Source organism: Diadema antillarum, unplaced genomic scaffold (assembly GCF_040938485.1).
Source record: "Diadema antillarum isolate AM-2024a unplaced genomic scaffold, OU_Dant_1.0 scf00000055, whole genome shotgun sequence".
Taxonomy (NCBI): Eukaryota; Metazoa; Echinodermata; class Echinoidea; order Diadematoida; family Diadematidae; genus Diadema; species Diadema antillarum.
Genome location: NW_027270944.1, coordinates 613,006 through 633,025, shown reverse-complemented (window position 1 = coordinate 633,025; position 20,020 = coordinate 613,006). Strand labels below are relative to the sequence as shown.

The following is a 20,020-nucleotide window of genomic DNA, read 5'->3' as shown; positions in this document are numbered from 1 at the left end:
AAAACAGTTCGTAGGGCCCTCTTTTGTATTCTTAAGATCCTATCAATATACAGTCTTGGAGCTGACCCCCAAGCAAGCAGCCCATAATTTAAATGTGACATTATCAATGTATTATACAGCATAAAAAGATATTGGATGGGATGAAAGACTTTAGTTTATGGATAATACCAACATTCCTTGATAATAACTTCGCCATGGCATCTGTGTGTGTCTTCCAGGATAAATTCCTATCAATGATTATTCCAAGAAATTTGGTAGAATCAACCACGACTAGTTCAGTCCCATCGATGCATACAGGAGAAGGTAGATTGATGCTGCATTTACTGAAGAACATACAATTACACTTAGAAACATTTAGTGACATTCTATTTGCTTTTACCCATTTCAGAACATTAATCATTTCGGAATTCACAGTATTCAAGAGGGTAGCACAGTTCTGGTGAGAATAAAATACACTTGTGTCATCAGCAAAAAGAGTGAAGGAAAGTAAATTACTCGATTTCGGAAAATCATTAACAAACAGCAGGAACAACAGTGGACCAAAGAGTGACCCCTGAGGTACACCATACGTGATAGACTCTATGTGAGATTTGTGGCCATTAACAACAACAAATTGTTTCCTGTTATGCAGATAACTACTGAACCAATCTAATGACTTGCCTCTTATTCCATATCTAGACAACTTATATAATAAAATATCATGGCTAACAGTATCAAAGGCTTTCGAAAAATCTAAAAAAAACACCGACTGTATAAGAAAATTTTTCTATGGATTGAGCTATCGTGTTCAGTGATTTTAAAATGGCATGAGAAGTTGTATGTTTTTTACGAAAGCCAAACTGGGATTCACATATGATATTGTTTTTTCCAAGAAATCATCAACACGAGAATAAACCACCTTTTCCAGTAATTTAGAGAAGGTAGGGAGAAGAGAGATTGGTCTGTAATTTGTTAATTCTTCAGGGGAACCCTTTTTGAATATTGGTATAACAATTGCAATTTTCATCTTGTCAGGGACAATACCAGAGCTGAGTGACAGATTGAATATATGCACAAGAGGCTCAGCTATTTCAGAAATGACATGCTTTAAAAGAAAATTAGTAACTCCATCATAACCAGGGCTTTTCTTACTATCCAATGTATTGACAATCTCAATTATTTCGTTTATGACAACTGGAGAGAAAAACAGTGTGTTTGGGTTGTGATGATCTAAATAATCATAAAAATGTGTGTTAAACGATTGAGTATTACGTGCAAGATTAGGGCCTACATTCACAAAAAAAAAATTATTCAAACCGTTGGCAATTTGAGAAGAATCTTCAATCTTTTTCCCATTTACATTCAATGTGTCTATTTTGGTTGTATTTTTCTTTTTACGCAAAACATCATTAATAACTTTCCATGTCTTTTTAATGTCGTTCTTACATGGGGATGATTCAATCAATTGCGAGTAATACTCTTTCTTTGCACAGCGTAAGAGAGTGACCAAAATGTTTTTATAAACAGTATATTTTTTCTTTAACTTAGGAGTAGGATTGGATTTGTATCTGTAATAAAGTCTATTCTTCCGGTTTACTGACTTCAAGAGTGCTTGCGATAACCAAGGAGATCTGGGTTTCTTTTTATAACTCGAATTACTCTTACTGCTAGTAGGGGTAGAACAAATACCCGTAACAACACAAACTATTATTTCAAGGAAGTAATCGTATGCAATATTTACATCATTTATATCTAATATGTGTGACCAGTCATGTGTACTCAGTGCCTCCTTCACCAGATTCAAATTGGTACTACTTAACTTCCACTGATGCATTTCTACAGAAGGGGGATTTTTTACACTTGCCATTTGAGGCAGTATAGCAAACACCGGAAAATGGTCTGTCATTATCAGACACAATTATCCCTGTTTTGGGGGTTGGATTTATGTTTGTAATTATATTATCGATAAGAGTATGTGACTGATCAGCAATACGAGTTGGCTTGGTAATTAACGGGAAGAAGGAATAGGATAAGATGGTGTCGATGAATAATTGACAGTAAGGATTTACCTGAGAGCACAGTAAGTCAATATTAAAATCTCCAACCAGAATACAATGTTTGTTGTTTACCTCACTGGAAGACAATATATCATTCAGAGCCGTCATAAATTCATCTTGTTTAGCTTGGGGAGGCCTGTAAACCACTCCAACTAAAATATTTTTGCAGTCAGAAGATTTGATTTCGATGAAGAGTGTTTCAATAAAATCAGTCATATGTGTTAAATCGTCCTTCCTGACATATTTTAGCTTAGATAGAACATAAAAGCCCACTCCACCACCAGTTCTGTTGGGTCGACTATTGGCTATAAAATCATATTCCTCCATAGAGTATAATGAGGATGGTGTAGAATTGCGAGTCCAAGTCTCAGTCAGAGCAATTACTGAAGGGGAACCTGAAAGTGTATTGAGCAATTGCTAAGGGATCAAAATGTTTATTTAGGCTCCTAATATTGAGATGTAATACAGAAAAATCATTTTGCTTCAGATCTGAAAGCGCATCACCAAACTGTTGAGCTGTACAGTACATAGACTCAGTACAAGAGACACTTCTATCGTTGTCATCGCAACTGATTTCAAAACTTGGCATACCTGCATTTAGGTCACTCAGAATGGTTTCATCAGAGATACTGTATAATGGATTTGAAGATGAACTCATAGAGTTGTCTTTTCTTCTACTTTCACCAACACTTTGCACATTTAAAAAGAGCTCATCATTATCTAATGTATGGAAAGGAAACAGGTTTACAGAGGCCATGACTTGGATACTTCAAAATTGTAGGGGATGAACATGCTGCATGGATATAAGAAATTTGCACGTGAGGTCAGGTACAATGAAGCAACTGGATAAGATACCAGTTGACGTAAGTCAAAAGTGAGAACATTACAACATGTAGTGCGAGATACATTTACTGATAAATCTGTTGTATCATTCAGCCCGTTCCTACTGACAGTTACGCAGGTATTTTCTTCTAATTCAATGGAAAGGAGAAGTAGCCATCTCATCTGCTCTAATAGAATTAACAGAACACTTGTCATAATTGACAGTGTACAACAACATTGTACATCAATAATCAACATGAACAATAACAATAACTAGCAAAAAAAGTGCATGTGCAACAAGAAAAAAGGGTCAACACCATCAACGCAGTATTGACTAATGAGAAATAAGAGGGGAAAAAAGTGGCAAAAAATGTACACTCGGACCACCGCATGGTCTACAAATAGGTCAGCATTGTAAGTCGTTTGAACTTACAATGTACATCTGTTGCTGTTGCTGTTGTTTAGTTGTCAAGGTGGGGCAAGATGGTCTATGCTTGAATATTGATAACATTGGATATTAGTACAATTAACCTCATGACGTATAGCTTTCCGCCCACTACCAAATAGATTTTTTTTTTTTAACTTTGCCTGTTCCCACAATGATTATTTTACTTTGAACTTTGTTTTATTTTCTTCCTGGCATGATATAGCCCCTATTAGCGTGCTCAAGAGTGAAAAGATGATCGCAAGTATAGGCTTAATTAGTTTAGACGGGGGCCTCACTGAGCAGAGTCAGCATTTTAATTACACTAAGAAAAATTGGAAAATTATGGATGCTCATTTCCCCTCTCCCTCTTTCATCTATACCGGAAGTGGCCAGGGGGTAGGGGGTTTAACCCCCCCCCCTCTTGGGCTCATTTTTTCTTTGTTTTGTTTTGAGGTTTAGAGGGTTGACCCCCTACCCCTTGGAAAAGTTTTTATTTCACTTCATTTTATTTATTTTTTGCTTGTCAGCCAATTTTTGGAGAGAAGTGGCAGCAAAAAAAAAAAAAGACCTTTTCTTTTTTACTTGTCATGACCCATCGTCATTAGGTCACATCCCCCCCCCCCCTATATAGCAAAAAGCCAGATCCGCCTCTGACCGGCTACAATCCTGTATATACCCCCTCCCGCCATCTCGTTATTCCCGGTATTCCCGGAGGACAGTGCCCAATACGTCACCGGGAATGTATGTGTCATGATTGTGCTCACACATGCGTCATTTTGTGTTTCTGAGAAGTCCAAAGACATAACATGCACATTATAGTACCCCCCACCCCCGGATTGCACAGACCACATGCAGTATATTCTTCTTACACCATCGGTTATTGACCCAGACACATTAATTTGCTAGTACAAAATTGTACAATGTAATGTTGATTTGTTTCCGCATTAAACTAATCGCCAACTGATGTTTAAAAGATGCAATTAAGCACACAGAGGGAATTAAAAGGAGTTAATTTAAAAAGCCTGCATGCGGATCGGTTATCGTGAACAATAGTATAGCCAAGAAAAGAAGACGGATAATGTTCGAGGCAGCTGTGTATTATGTCCGGTCGGCCTTTACTGCTCATGGGAGGCGGGTCTAGACTGTTCGGATTCCAATTACAATTTTAGGCCTTTATGTTAATGTTTACATTGTTGTTCATGGTTTGTTTGTTTATTTGTTTGTTTGTTTTTTGTTCGTTCCTTATAACCCGTGTTATACATATTTTTCTTTTCTTTTGGTGGCCAGATATACAATGGGAAGGAAATGAATCTTTGGAAATTATGTCAAACCTTCATGTTATGTCTTTGGTTCTATCCTATACAATAGGGTTCTTATTGCTATTGTTGTTATTATCATTATAATGATACGCAATGTATACTATCATAATTGTTATTATTATGGAGCCTCTTTGTTTTGTTGCCTGGAATGATTTGATGCGATCAGAGGAAATGTGATTTTATTACTCATGCACTGCTTTCGCAAATACCGAGAAAATGAATCATGAATAATCAAAATGCCTCTCAACAATATAACACATGCACATCGTGTGTGCATAGTCCGTGTCATCATAATGACTCATATTAATTTTTCTTTCTGTATAGCTTTTCTTATGAACATAAACCATACGACATAAACAAGATTGTTGATTTATAACACAAATAAGGAACACTTAATTCGAACAATGGCACAGACAATTAATCCCGTGACTTCTTCGCACACACATTATTTTTATTGTGTTTGTATTCAGTTTAAAGTTTTGTTATCGTGTGTTTTAAGATCTAAAAGACATCAGCAGAAATTGACATTTTGTGTCGACTTATCCCACACAATCGACCTGTGCATCAAGCATAAAACAACAGCAAAGAAATAGTGAAGGGAGACCGAAAAAAAAGGGAAAAAAAAGATATGGGTCCTATAGATGACAATGGATAGATACGATTTTCATGCTGCGCTGCCGATGAGTCAAATCCACGGCTGAAATTCAAAGGGCATTAATTCAATAAAATATGAACCTCTCGGTCCGTGGGCGTATATAAACAGAAAGTTTCATCGTCAACTGTTTATAGTCTGCGCATTGTTAGTAAACGTGACGTTTGTGCACAATATTTTTCACTATTATAAGAATGTAATATAGACACAACTCTTGTGGTATTTATTTTGGAGGGGCCTATTGTACAAAAGATATTGTAAATTAATTCTTTTTGTCAATAATTTTCAACTATAACCCTTTTAATATCCATTCAGTCATCATAACAGCTAAATTTACAAAAAATAATATATCAATGTGGTGTGAATATAAGGCTTTATAGGCCTAATTTCCTCTTCTAGATTTCACTGGTACATTAAAGAAAATGGAAATCTAATTAGGTAAACACATTTCACCGGTACATTAAAGAAAGTGGAAATCTAATTAGGTATTATGTATGATATTATGTGCTACCAAAACAACATGAAACTTGAGAGAAGATAGGCTGTATAACATTGCCTTCATCTATAATTGCTTGTGTGCATTGCGTCCATAAGTGTATACAGTGTATTCATGTTCTGGGAAAGCAAGTACATGTTACTGTAAAACTTTGGATTACATATCATTTTTCCTTTTTTACTCTGACGTCTGATATGAAAGGGACTTCTACCCTCTGGCTGTTTGATTTTATTCTGTCAATCAAAATCAACTTAAACGGAGAGAGAGACGTTTTCCTTTTTATTAGTGCAAGTTTTCATCAAGGCCAAGCTGTAAAGCATGAACTTCCGGTCCAACCGCATTCACGAACTTCCGGCGGCGTACCAGCGCGTTCGGGATCATGAAATTCCAGCAATGGTAATAAATGAGCTCCGATGTACCGCCTTTACAACTTGAGCCTCAGAAGCATCTATTCCTGATTTCTGGAACAACCCCCTGTTCACGTCTTTATACACATGAATTTCCGAAGTCAGCACACGTGATTGATGCATAAAACATATTTTTCTTTTTTTAATAGAAAATGTTAAAGCATTAAATCTGAGACACGAATGTATATTGCTGATGACAATAAAAACAATGATGATGATGACGATGAAATTTATTTTATAATAAGATTGAGATAATATTCATCATCATCATCATAATAATAATATTAATAATAACAATAATAGCAATGATAACAGTGATCATCATAATCATAATACTCAACATTCCTACTTTATACAGCACTTATATTGCTCACCAATTCAAATATTGGCATATCTTTTATTTCGTCGGCATGAAACATCCCATTTTTATGTGGATGGATTGAATAACTTGAAAAAAAAAACTAATAGGAGTCATTAGGGAAATTTGAGGAAAGTCAACAATCCATTTATATACTGTATGGATCTTTAAAGCTTTGGGTAAATTCACGTGCCGTCATCGTTGGATAAGACAATTTTTTGATGTCACAGTGTAAGGCAACGATATAGAGCAATATAGAGATATAATTCTACATAATATTATTTTCTATTCTAGCATAACGAAAGAGCACTTGACTTTCGGTACTCCTCCTTCAGAAGGCAGAGGGAATTGATATCATATAGGTATGTGTACTTTTGTGCGAATGGTGTTGCAGTCTTCTTCCACCAGTAATGGATATAAAATTAAAGTTTTCCATTGCATTTACTGCAACGCTATTTCCATCTTACCCGGGCGAATTAGCTAAGGTACCGATGTCTGCCGATGTCGCTTGTCTGCTTCCCTCTATTGACAGAATATGCCGCAATCTGGACCGAACTACATTTACAGTTACATGTAGTTCGGTGGACTCTACAAACTGCACGTAAGTACTTGAAATGGAATTTATATATGATACATATTTCAAGATGTTATCAGTGACAAAGTATGATCAAACTCTTACCACAAATAAGGCTGCTAGTATACTCCATACTCTTCACCTGAATCGATTACTACGTAAAATAAAATCTTATCCCATGAGCTAGTTAACTTTGATGAAAAATCATACAACTCTCACTATATACTACATAAAAAGTTAGTGGCAATTTCCTATCAACGAGATAGTTATGAAACGTGAATTTTCAACGTTTTTAGGCATGGTGGAATAGGTCACATTACGAAATCCCTTAAGAAATGATAGAGGAAATCTTCGTGCGAATTTCCCATAGGCATGCAACAGAATTCCCCATAAAATTGAGGTTCGCGACATAATGTCTTTAAGCGGAAGGGCTTACTATAGTAACTCTGTTGCTATAACCTTCATTTTTAAATACAAGGATACAAGGATATACAAGGTACTTTATTGTCTGTTAATATGAATACAGAAATTCGCCCTCCACTGGCATAACAAAGTTCTAAGAAGAAAAAGAAGAAGAAGAAGAAAACGACCAAATCATGCATGTCATACATGACATTGTCCAATCCAATGGGAGAAGATTGTTCAGGTAACACCATCAGCTCCTCATAGCATGAATGACGTCATTGTTCCTTGACAGAATGCGTTTGATATTAACGAAATTGCATAATTTCCTGTATGTCTATTTCAAGAAAAAAATCTACTATTATGTTTGTTTGATTATAATAATTATGTTCCACTTATTGATTCGTTGATGTTATTGAGGTGGACTTGATTATTGGGTTCTGTGCACGTCAAGCGGCCACGTATTAACGTTGACTTGTCATAAAACACCATTCCATTTGCAACTTTGACAGTTCACGCAAAATTGAGTCAGGTATAAAATATTGAATGGAAGGAATTGATGAGACCTGCCTTTTGTCTTAATCGCGACAATATTTAACGCAACATGTAATTATAGGTTTCTATAATAATCAAGTCACCTTTAACGTATCGCGCAGCACTATTGATCCCTGTATACACTGTACATTTTGTGACTTTAACATGTTTTCACAAACGTATATACACACGCGCGCGCGCACACACACACACACACACTCACACACACACACACACACACATACCAGGGGCGGATCCAGGAATTCTGTCAAGGCGGGCGCAACTAATATTTTTGGTGCCATTTCCGGGTTTCATTTCATTTTTTTCTTTTTATTTCTTTTGTTTTTAACGAAAAATAAAGGGGGGGGGGGGTGCGCCGGCTGCGCCCCCTCTGATCCGCCACTGCATACAGTATACGCATACAGTTCTGTGATACACACGCACAACACACACACACACACACACACACACACACACACATAAACACACAGAAAGAGAGGGGGAGAGAAAATGAATGAAGAGAGATGAAGTCTCAGGGAGAGAGAGGAGAGAAGAGAGGAGAAGAATTAGACGTGGAAGAAATGACGTCACAAAAGGAGAGCAGAAGAAATGAAAAAAATAAGAGATGAATACAGAAGACGACGAAAAAGAAGGGGAAATCTAAACAAGGCATTTCTTTCGATCATAACGTTTAAAATAATGTCAAGTAATGCGTTATATATACATGTATATAGGCTGTTACGGTATATCACATACAAGATTAACATACAAGTCAAAAGAAACAATAACAATAAGTAGACACAATACAAAAACATCCATTGTATATAGTCTAATCTATAGCAGTTCACTGTTTTTTTTCCTCTCTGTAGTTTCAAAATGGGTTTGTTCTAAATAACGGTGAGTTTCATATACCGCTATATATATACATTTCAATACTCAAATTATAAGAAATTGTGGCACAGATCTTATGCTCATAAAAATGCATTTAATACTGCAAATTCTGAGTTGTTCAAAGGCAAACATCAATTTCGATTCACAGACAGTACATACAACCCGTGACGGGGTTATGATGATTAATAGACAAAATGAGCGTAAACGCTTTCAAACTCATGCAAAGAAGCGAAGTAAATTATGGTTGCAACGGGTGGCACCGTAATCATTAAAACCGAATAATCCAGTTTGGAGTTAGCTCATGACGTGCATGCTGGATACTATAATGGTTCTCCTTTTTTCTCAGTAGGCGTTTTCACATCAGCCCGATAAAAATCCAAGCTCGAGATATTTTTCGCAGAAAATAGTCAGCAAAATAGCGCGCTATTTCGAAACATCGGGCTGATGTGAAAACGCCTATTTAGTCAGGCGCTTCACTCGTTTTCAAAGCAACTTACAATAAGGCATATAAACTTGCCCGACGTAATTTTATGGAATTCGTCAGTCAAGTTCAAACAAAGGATGAACTTATACGTAATGGTCCGATTAACACTTGGGGGAAACATGCATTTCATTTCATTATATGGGTTGAATTCATTTCATTATAAGAATGTACCCACAATCTTTTACTATTATTGCCAAATATCATGCACTTTTGCTGTCAGGTAGATGTGTCTGATGGCAAGCAATACTTGAGTAATCATTACATCATAATATTATAATCACAGGTGCTCAAAGTGAATATAAGAACCAACTTGCCCTGTTGGTACAAAATCTTAATGACCTTTTTCTGCCCCATACGCAAAAGTGGAATCCCGAACTGGTACAACAGTCTGCATGCGAATGTATAGCATCACCGGTGCCTCAACATAACGCAAAATAATAATAATGATAATAATAATCACAATAATAATAATGATAATAATAATAATAATGATAATAACATTAGAAATAATACTAATGATAATAACATTAGAAATAATAATAATAATAATACTAATGATAATAATGATAATAATCATAACAATGATAATAACAAAAATTTTAATAATAATAATAATAATAATAATAATAACAATAATAATGATAATATTGATAGTAATAATAATAATAGATAGATTAATATATAAATTCTAAAAATGAAAACGAAAAATAAAGGTATTGCACCACAACATCTCTTCTGATGAGCACGCTCCTATCGATATACCTTCTTCACTTTCCCTCTCTAAAACTTGTAAATACTATATTGCAGCCATAACACAATCGACATTTTTAGCCTTCCCCATGTGCAAGTACTGGTGTCTTGTGGTTTCTTTATGCTCGCTTCTCCATGCCAAAATTCAAGTACAATTAGGTTTCTATCGTTTTGGTTTTGAGCCAGAAAACACAAACTAAAATAACAGAAAGTAGCGGGTATCCCAGTGATCATGTGACCTGATATGTAGACGAATTGATGAGGGGAGGAGTTGATATTCATCACTGTCGGAAACATAGACATCAACAAATTCTGTTTTATGTATAAATAAGCCTGACCAGTAAAGAATATTTATGTTGCTCGTGTCATCTATACATAAAATTTGTAAAGAAAGCAAATCAATGTGGATGAACTTGGGAAGAAGAAGGAGTAGAAGAAGGAAAGAAATAGAAGGACCAAGAGAAAGACAATGGAAAAAGAAAAAGATGGAGAAAAAGGAGGAGCAAGGAGAAGGAGTAGAAAAGAAATGAGTGAAAAGGTGCGTGATTAATGTGCTAGAAACTTTGGAATACAAGTGGTAATCGCAATATTTTACTAATACTAATATAGTTAAAACATGTAGCAAGAAGATTACTATAATTCCTAGGAACTATCACTACTACTAGCTACTACTACTCTGCTAAACAACTTTATTAAGTAAGGCCTATATAATGCTATATATTCTAATATGGCGCATATAAGTAAATTGGTAATATGCAACCTTCTCTGCTCATGATTATGGTTTTCTATAAGAGCAATGCCCATATTACATAAATATTAGGTCGATCGTCCCTGCAATAGATAAGAACAGTAATGGTATAATGACATTACAGTAGTAAGCTATGCATGATGCAAAATATGGGTCAACGGAAAAATCAAGGAAAAAAAACAGGGCTAACATTTAATGGAAAAAAAATGAATGAAACTTGGAAAGAACAATATGAGACTGAGGATTAAGAAAGTAGTAATGACGAACATCGACAAAAGTTCCATGTACTTATTTGAAGTCCGCGCACGAATACGCGACTAACGTGAATTCCGCGGCCGTTCGCTTATCCTATGTTTATAATATCATTGCGCGACAGAAATCTTTGCTTCTAACTTTTCCACTAGTCCCCTGAACTCCATTCCGTCATCGTCCAGTTCTTTTTATCCTTAAATTTACCAACTCCTATCGAAGAAGGCATATGGCTTCTCCGACAATCCGAATGGTGGAATTTCACGGCGTTATCAGACAAATAGGGGCTGTAGCTGGGGTAACCTTGTAGTCGGAGTAACATACTTACAATTCCCCATGATTGTGTATCATTCCCTTCCGAGAGCTAGAGAAGGCAGCTTTCGCAGTCTACGGACCCTTCTGTGCCAGCGAGCCAGAGGTAGCCGCGGGTAAAAGGTAAGTAGGTGCGTTGAATGGGCGCCGGGCGCAGTCAGATTACCACACCTCCGGTACCGTGCGATTGCGTTTAACGATCATGTTGTATTTATCGAGCGTATCGTACTGTATGGAATTCTCTGGCATTCAGTTTGTCATACCGGAAAAAGACAGAAATAGAAAGGACTGCAACATCAAAGGGAGAAAAAATTGTATTAATAATTACATTGTTAAACCTTTGAAATGATTTATTGATCTAGGCTCTATTACACTAACGAGACTGTACGATGTACTACCTAACGTTAGCATTCAAACCCGCGTTACGCGTGAGTCCTGGTTCGTGGTTAGGAATCCTGCCGATCGCCCGTGTGACTGATATAGTGAGTGCACATCATGTGGCGATGTTTTGTACCCTTATTTAGATTAGTACCAACAATTCATTACTTTGTTCACACCATTACACCCAGTAGCATTTCATGAGTTTACAGTAAACGTAGGTTATCTAAAAAAAAACCTGCACCACCAAGGTTTGACGTCCCATGCAAAAATTTGACTGTGCGCAAAAACATTGGTTTCTACATGTAGCTGGTGAGTGGTTAGCCCCGGAGACCGCGCCGCCAGGCGCGGTCCTGGCGGCTTCCCCCCAGTTTCGCTAATGTGAGAGCTCCCCTATTCTGTGTGCTTGTGCGAGTGATTGTGAATTCTGTGAACATCGGTGAGCTGCTTATAAGACATCATTTTGTGCATCACAAGCAATGAAATGCCTCAAACAGTCGCCGATGATAGTCATTTAGGTTTCATCGACCCATGTAAGTATTCCTAGTAGTTTCTGTTGAAAATTTAAGGAAATATAGCGCCGCAAAGGCACCCGTTTGTTAAACATGAAGATCTGAAATGGGAGCACGGCGCAGCCGCCACACTGCGTGTGGCGGCTGTCGCAGTTAGTGAGTGGTGTGGTCAAATTTTGAACGGCATTATGGGCGGCTTGCGCTTGCTGTGTGTGATAAAACATAGATACTACTATGGAATGCTTACGAACAGGTAGATGTACCGGTAAGTCTGTACTATTTGTACTTGTACAGTAGCTTAACCATAGTGTTTAGTACATTTTAGATCTCTGTGTGTAAGCAGTTTTTAAGGGTAATGCCAGTTTGTTCATTTGATATTTGTATGTTGTGCATAGAAAACTAGAAAATTTTAAGAGAGACCATTATTATTCCAAAATGATATTGAGCCCATTTTCATGAAGTAAATCATCAAAGTTAAAACTTTAAAGCTTAACAATAGATAACCTCTGTTCAGTAGTGATTTTTGGAAAATACTAGGTGTTACAAAAAAATTTCCCACTTTTGATCCTTAATAGTTCGATTACTACATGTATACGTATATCAAACAACACTGTATAATTGATATAAATGATAGCTGAATAGTTACAATTTAGTTGGAGGTGATTTGAATATGAAAGTGTAAATTAGTTTCATTAAATCCATGATTGATTTTAATGTAAGGTTCCAGATTTTGGTCAATTTTTAACCCTCTGTACAAAACTTGAACTCACAGGAACCAATGATGTGTATTTGAGTGTGTGCTTACAATGACCCTGAAATGGACATGATTACCACCTTTTCAGAGCTCTGCTGACTAGGCTTCTGGTCTCTTGCTGCCTCATGAATGCTTAATTAATATTTCATGCTGGATTGCCCTGGGCACTGCTAGTCTGAATTCATGCCAAAGGATAAAATGCATGCATATGAAAAAGTAAGCACATGTTTCCATGTGCTTGCATGACAATACATTTCAGGATGAATAAAGACTACAATGTAGCTTTGATAGTGGAATTCCTCATGAATTAATAATAAAGTGTTCAAATCCTGGCCATTGTGACCATTGTCTTAATGTTAACCACACGCTCTCATATGTACGTGTACACCAATTGACCCCTGTGCAAATTTAAGTTTGTACAGAGGGTTGAAAATAGAGCAAAACCTGAACCATAACTTAGAACTCAATCTTGAATTTAATGAAGCTGATTTAAATGCTTTCATTTTGAATTGCCTCCAATAAAGTGGTATACTATCCAGCTATTGCTCATACATGTATCAATGTCAGTGTTATCTGATGATTGTACTAGTATAGTTTTTGAATAAGGGTCAAAAGTGGTATATGTTTTTTTTTTTTAAACACCTAGTAAGTGGTTGCCTGTTATGCATCAGTACAGTACTGTATTTGTTCATGCCTGTAAGGTCCTGGTTTTACACAGTGTTCGAAACTTCTTGGTTCTTCACTGTGTCTTAAAGGTAAAAGAAAAAGTATGCATTGCTAATTAGCACCGCACTGTGACCAGCAACCTACCCCCTTTTTTTGTGTGTGGCTGTGTGAAATCCACGAGTGAGAGTAATTCTTATTCAGACAACATGTACAGTACGATCAATGAAGGGGGGGGGGGGGGAATGAAACCAACTACAACTCTTCCCTCTCTTGTCTTCTCTAACTCCATGATGCTGTCCGACAGGGGATAAATCCTCAAGCCAAAGGTGGCAAACAATATTAAGATAATGTTTCATAGTGAAACTGATGTGATGTATCACTGCATCTGAGTAAGTAAAGCTCCTTGTTCTTCATTTTTAGAGTGTATCCATGACAATGCTCAAAACTGTCCCAAACCTTACCTGTCATTTAAAAAAAAACAAGAACTGTACAATCAGGCTGAATAAACTCAAGGAGTGAAGAAGAAACTGATGAACAAAAATATGAATAACCCTTCACCAATGAATCTCTAGGGCCATGAATATGTAAATGTGGATATTAAGGAATATTTGATCTTAACAATTTACCATATGTCCCCCCCCCAAAATTACAACGGTGCCCTCCGCAACGATAACTTCAAAAATAGTGAATCAATCGAAACACAATTTCAGAGTATGACACTATAACTCATATGCCAACATCTTACAGAAAACCCTACTCAATTTGCTTCAGTGGTCAAAGAGAAATGAGGATTTTTGTAGAGCATGTCAGGAATATCTTCACTCCAAGTTCTGTCTGTTGTGTTTACACATTAAAGGACAAGTTCACCTTCATAAACATAAGGATTGAGAAAATGCAACAATATTAGTAAAACACATCAGTGAAAGTTTGAGGAAAATTGGACAATCGATGCAAAAGTTATGAATTTTTTAAATTTTTGTGTTGGAACCGCTGGATGAGGAGACTACTACAGCTTGTGAGTCATATGCGTACAACAGTATAAAGAAAATATAAAAGAAAATTCAACATATTTTCACTTTTTTCGCATAATAAAAGAGCAATTGACTTGCCTCTTTCTAAAGGCAGGGGGAATAATATTACCCATAACATTTATCGGTAACGAGTCAGGGGAATGTGTACTTTTTTCAAAAGATGGAATTTTGTGAAATTCTCTTTATATTTTCTTTATATTGTTGTACGCATGTGACATCTAAGTTATTCATACACTGCAGTAGTCTTCTCATCCAGCGGGTACTGCAAAAAAACTTCAAAAATTCATAACTTTTGAACGGATTGTCTGATTTTCCTCAAACTTTCCATGATGTGTTCTACTAATATTGCTACATTCTGTCAATCCTTATGTTTATGAAGGTGAACTTGTCCTTTAATATGCAGAGCATCCAAGTGCTTAACGTGGAAGAATCAGACTCATGACATGCTTTACAACAATCCACATTTCTCTGTGACCGCTTAACCAAATTGAATGGGTTTTTTGCAAAATACAGCTTAGATGTTATGTTTTAAGACCGTGAATGTAGCATTTAGACGGTTTAATCATATTGGGTGTTATCAATGCAAAAATCCCATTGTAATTTTTTTGGGACGTACTGTATATGTGTGGAGTGATTAAAGCATGATACTTGTGTTTACAGTCTGACATCAAAATGTTTCCACTGATGTGATGATGGCACCATTTGATTAATCAAAATGATAAATTTGTGTCAGTACCAGTCTATCACAGTGTTCATGTCTACACATTGCATGCATGTTATTAACCTGGCAGCTTGTAAATGTAATCAAAGATAACAGTCAAAGTAGTCCTTTTTATTTCTTTATTTTTGGATGGGGAGTTGGAGGTCCCAAAATCAAAAGTCAGATATATTTGAAAATCACTGTAATTGTGTACAGCTTTAGCACTGATCTCTGTGCAAATACACGATATTCGCCAGCGATGAGGCTGCAGCGCCGGATAAGTCGCACCCCAACTTCGGTGATGAGAAACCCAGAGAAAAAAATATCTGAGGGGTTCTGGTCTGGTCAATATTTCATTACTTCTCTACATTATATTGCTGAGAAATTTTGTTAATTCTCCATCCATCCATGGGCTTTCTAACAATAATTTCTATTTGTTTTATATTAGGCTTTTTCCCGTTGATGCAAACTCTGTGTCGGAATTTAGATTATTATTTCTGTGTGTAGAACCTTTATGTGAAGAATGACTGAGCAGGATTGCAATTGCTGTAATGGCTATGCGCACCAACTTACAATCGCGCTGTGCTTTCTTTTTTACACTTTTGTTGAATTGGCACCGGCGACAGTGATTTAAGTAGGTGGTGAAAATAGAAATGTTGTCACTTAACTGCAGAACATTACATTGTCTGTAAGATTGATTAATTCAATGGTTGATATCGTGTTGCTTATTGGCACTTTGCATAGTTTCATGCATGGTTATGTATGTTGGTTGGGCAGGTGATTATCTGAGTTGGAAAGACAATAATTTGCTTGTGCTGGCATATAGGCCTCACCCCGACTTTACTGCTTTATTTTTGTAGAAAATACAGCGGCCTTATCACTGGCAAATATGGTACACACAGCCAAAGAATCTTGACTGGAGTCAACTGTTACTGATGAGCATTATGCAGTGATGTACATATTCACTGACTGGTGCAATTTGTGGTTTTTCAATGTATGATAAAAGAGTATATTTTTGCTCGAGTAATGTTTCTCACTGGGCGAGATGAGTTTCGCTTGTTTTTAATTCCGTGGAAACAAGACATTAACTGCTGGAACGTATAACAAGCAAAAATATTCTTGTGCTTTTATTTTCCGCTACTTTCTGGTTGTGCAAATTGCGCGAAATTTCAACACCACAAAAATTTCCACTTTCATCGTATGTGGTGGGAAGTGACTCAAATTGGGCTACCCGGGAATCCCCGTGCTGTGGGGTCTGATGTCCAGAGTCAGTAAATAGGTTTTTGACGTCGCTTTGTTCTTGTTGGGGCTAGTGATTGGGCCTCTGGTGTTGAAAGTTGTATAATGTACATCAGTCATCACCTGAGCACCAGCTTGAACAGTCCAGATCCCAAACCTGTCACAACAAAAATTATTGTGCTTATCGCCACCCGTCAGAATCCAGTGATTTACGTCCGTGCCTTGTCTGTATTATATCGTGACGTAGCGATTCTTAGCGACTCTTGAGCCACTCACTGCTGCATATGTGTCAATCGCAGGCTGATTGCAGAGACCCAGAGACATCACCTTCACCACCACCACCACTTGTACCGCGCCTGGGACTCCCGTCGGGAAGGATGGCCTCGAGACTGAGGAACATGGTGTCCAAGAAGAAAAGGAGGTTCATCGATGGAAGTTTTGACCTGGACCTGAGTTGTATCCTTTCAATGAAGCGAGTTGTACAGTGGGTGCCTGTGGAGTACAATGTAGATCATTGAAGTTGTGGTGTGACGGATGTGTGTTTGTGGACATTCTGATATTGCTTGTGGACATTTAGTTGAAGCTGTTTCTTCCTTTATTGATCTCTTAGTGGAATGTGAGTAGGAAAACCCTTTGCAAATTTAAGGACTGACATGAAACAAGTTACATACTACTTTTTTTAAAAATCAATTCGAAACACAAGACACTGATTTGATACAATTTTTTGCAGAATTGTATTTTTGTCATACTTTAGTTTCTTTGGGGATTTGTGGAATTCTATGCATGTGACATCATAAACTGTCGTAGTCTTCTCATCCAGCAGTGACTGCACAGAAACTTTAATAATTCATAACTTGTTAACGGATTGTCCGATTTTCCTCAAACTTTCATCGATGTATTCTACTGATATTTCTGTATTCACTCAATCCACATAAGATGAACTTGTCCTTTAATGGTAGAATCGCCTACCTGTAATTTGACAACTGAACCTGCTCTAAGAAGAATATTGTGTGTCTTTCTTGCTTATTACTTGTTTCTTAAAGGATAATGATACCCAAATATATATAATATGTGGATTGAGTGAATGTAGCAACATTAATGAAGTTTGAGGAAAATCAGACAATCCGTTCCAAAATTATAATTTAAAAAAAAAGTTTTGGTGCTGAAATTGCTGGATAAGGAAACTCTTAACACAACAGTTCGTGGTGTCACTGCAGGACAATGATACATGAAGAAAATATGAAGAGAATTTCAACATATATTTTAATTTTTCTAGCATGATAAATGAACACTTGACTTCAATACCTCTTTCAGAACAAGGGGAAATAATATCCTTTATAACAATTGTTACTGACATATTAAGTTGAGTTAATGTGTACTTGTCATTTTTTAAGAAAAAAAAAAGTAATTTTGTGGAATTTCCCTCTAGATACGCATTTCAATATTATCTCCGATTCATCATACGTCTTGCAGAGGCTACTGTGGTAGTCTTGATTGATTTTGTGATAGATACCATTTGTTTTCTCTGAAACCATCCATCCAAATCAAGTGAACAACACTGAGTGTAGCCCTTGTCCACATAGGCAGGTGAGAGGAACATTGTATGCATTATGTATGAGCATGTGCCATTCATTCTATCTCATCCATGGTGGATGGGTTGAGTGGGCTTGCCCAACTTTACTTTCATAGGTAACTGGGTCACACACAGTTATATGAGTAAAGCCTCATGGTCATAAGTTGATGACGAATTGCGATCATGTTGCACTACGTGTCTATAGCAGTAACCAGTACAAATGTCAGTGTAATTTACATCTATGTCAGTACTCATGGTATTGATGTGCAAGTTAGGAGGAGTATTTCTTCTCTCATGGCATGTGTATCTTTGTGTGTGATGGCCAGTTACATGCAATGCTGTACATGATATCGTAGTGTAACAACCAAATCATATTATATAGGGCTACAGGTACTTCCCTGAATAATATTACTGCAGTGCGTAGGGCATTGTGGGTGGGAGATTGATTGAAGGGCGTCTCAGACTAGAATACATGAAGACTGATGCTCTGTGATGTCCGTTTTAGTTGACACTGGTTTACTCTCATTGATGTAATATGGGCATGCATATCAGGTGTAATTTGCAGTGCTATCTCTAGTATGTTTTCAGTGCAGTAATTGGGCTGTTCAAGGTACATGTACAATGTAGATTGTCATGTTCCTCCTTCAACTCTTTACACCTTTGCCGTCTTCAGCCCACCCGAGGTGAACACTTTATTATGTGTGATCAGGGCGGGTGATTTGTTTGAACATGGCCAGCATTCAGTTCCTTGTTCTGCTGCAGACCAAGTCTCACCTGTTGGCAGAAGTCTGTGGGACTATAGTTCACTCTCGTGCATACTTGTCGGGGCAAGACTAGCAAGCTACAGGTACAATTATTGTATGCTGTATAGTATGGGTTCTGTGACATATATGACGCACTGATATAAATGCGTACTGTGATAGTATTAGCATAAAGGTTGAAACTGTAGACAAGAGTTGAAGGTCTGTATCAGAAAGGAAGTTATAACCGAACCACAATGTATGCCTACAGGGCTTTCAGTGTTGGCTCATGAACATGTGTGTGTGTGTGTGTGTGTGTGTGTGTGTGTGTATCAGCATGTGAGTGCATTGGCACTTCCCGGACTGATCATTTACTAACGTACCGTAGTGTCAGTGTGATGGAAATTCAAATGACAAGCATAAAGTATCATTACAGTGCATGATACAGGTGCATTGGATGGTATCAAAATAAGTTGTGCATAGACTGAAACTCTTGTCATTCAGGATAGTGTACAGCATGTACATGGATGCAAACTGGTGCACAAATATTTTACATGAAATTTCACAGTCATGCAAAGGAAGTGACATGTGTATAAAGTGATCAGAGATACCAACAAATTTCACTCCAGTAGGCCTATATATTTGTTCCAAAGGCATTGTCACCACTATCCTGTCAAAACCTTAAAAGATTTGGTGTGTAGTTATCACATAGTTTGTGTGGTTGTTTTGTTTGTAAATGGCTTGTTCAACAAAACCTGCACTTCATAGGAATTTATTTGCACGGGAAAAGTATTCACCAAACACAAACTCTACACAGTCTGCCTCACATGTTGAACCAAAATCTGCCATTGCTTTTGAAGTGAGAGTCAGTAAGTTATACCTGTGTCTGATTCAACTAAATTGATAATGATTTTTTTTTCTTGCAGTAGCAATAACTGAAAAATCTATAAAAATGGTGAAATCTTG

The 20,020-nt window shown here is 36.9% G+C and overlaps 1 protein-coding gene across 1 annotated transcript in view; it reads left to right on the top strand.

The window, feature by feature from the left end:
* Nucleotides 1-11,363: 11,363 nt before the first annotated feature.
* LOC139715792 (phosphatidylinositol 3,4,5-trisphosphate 3-phosphatase and dual-specificity protein phosphatase PTEN-like) overlaps nucleotides 11,364-20,020 on the top strand; it is a 61,508-nt gene continuing 52,851 nt past the window's right edge. Inside the window, exons 1-2 of the mRNA XM_071627331.1 lie at nucleotides 11,364-11,584; nucleotides 17,041-17,197. Of these exons, the coding sequence (XP_071483432.1) occupies nucleotides 17,119-17,197 (79 nt within the window). The 5' untranslated portion in view covers nucleotides 11,364-11,584; nucleotides 17,041-17,118. The remainder of the gene's footprint in view (nucleotides 11,585-17,040; nucleotides 17,198-20,020) is intronic.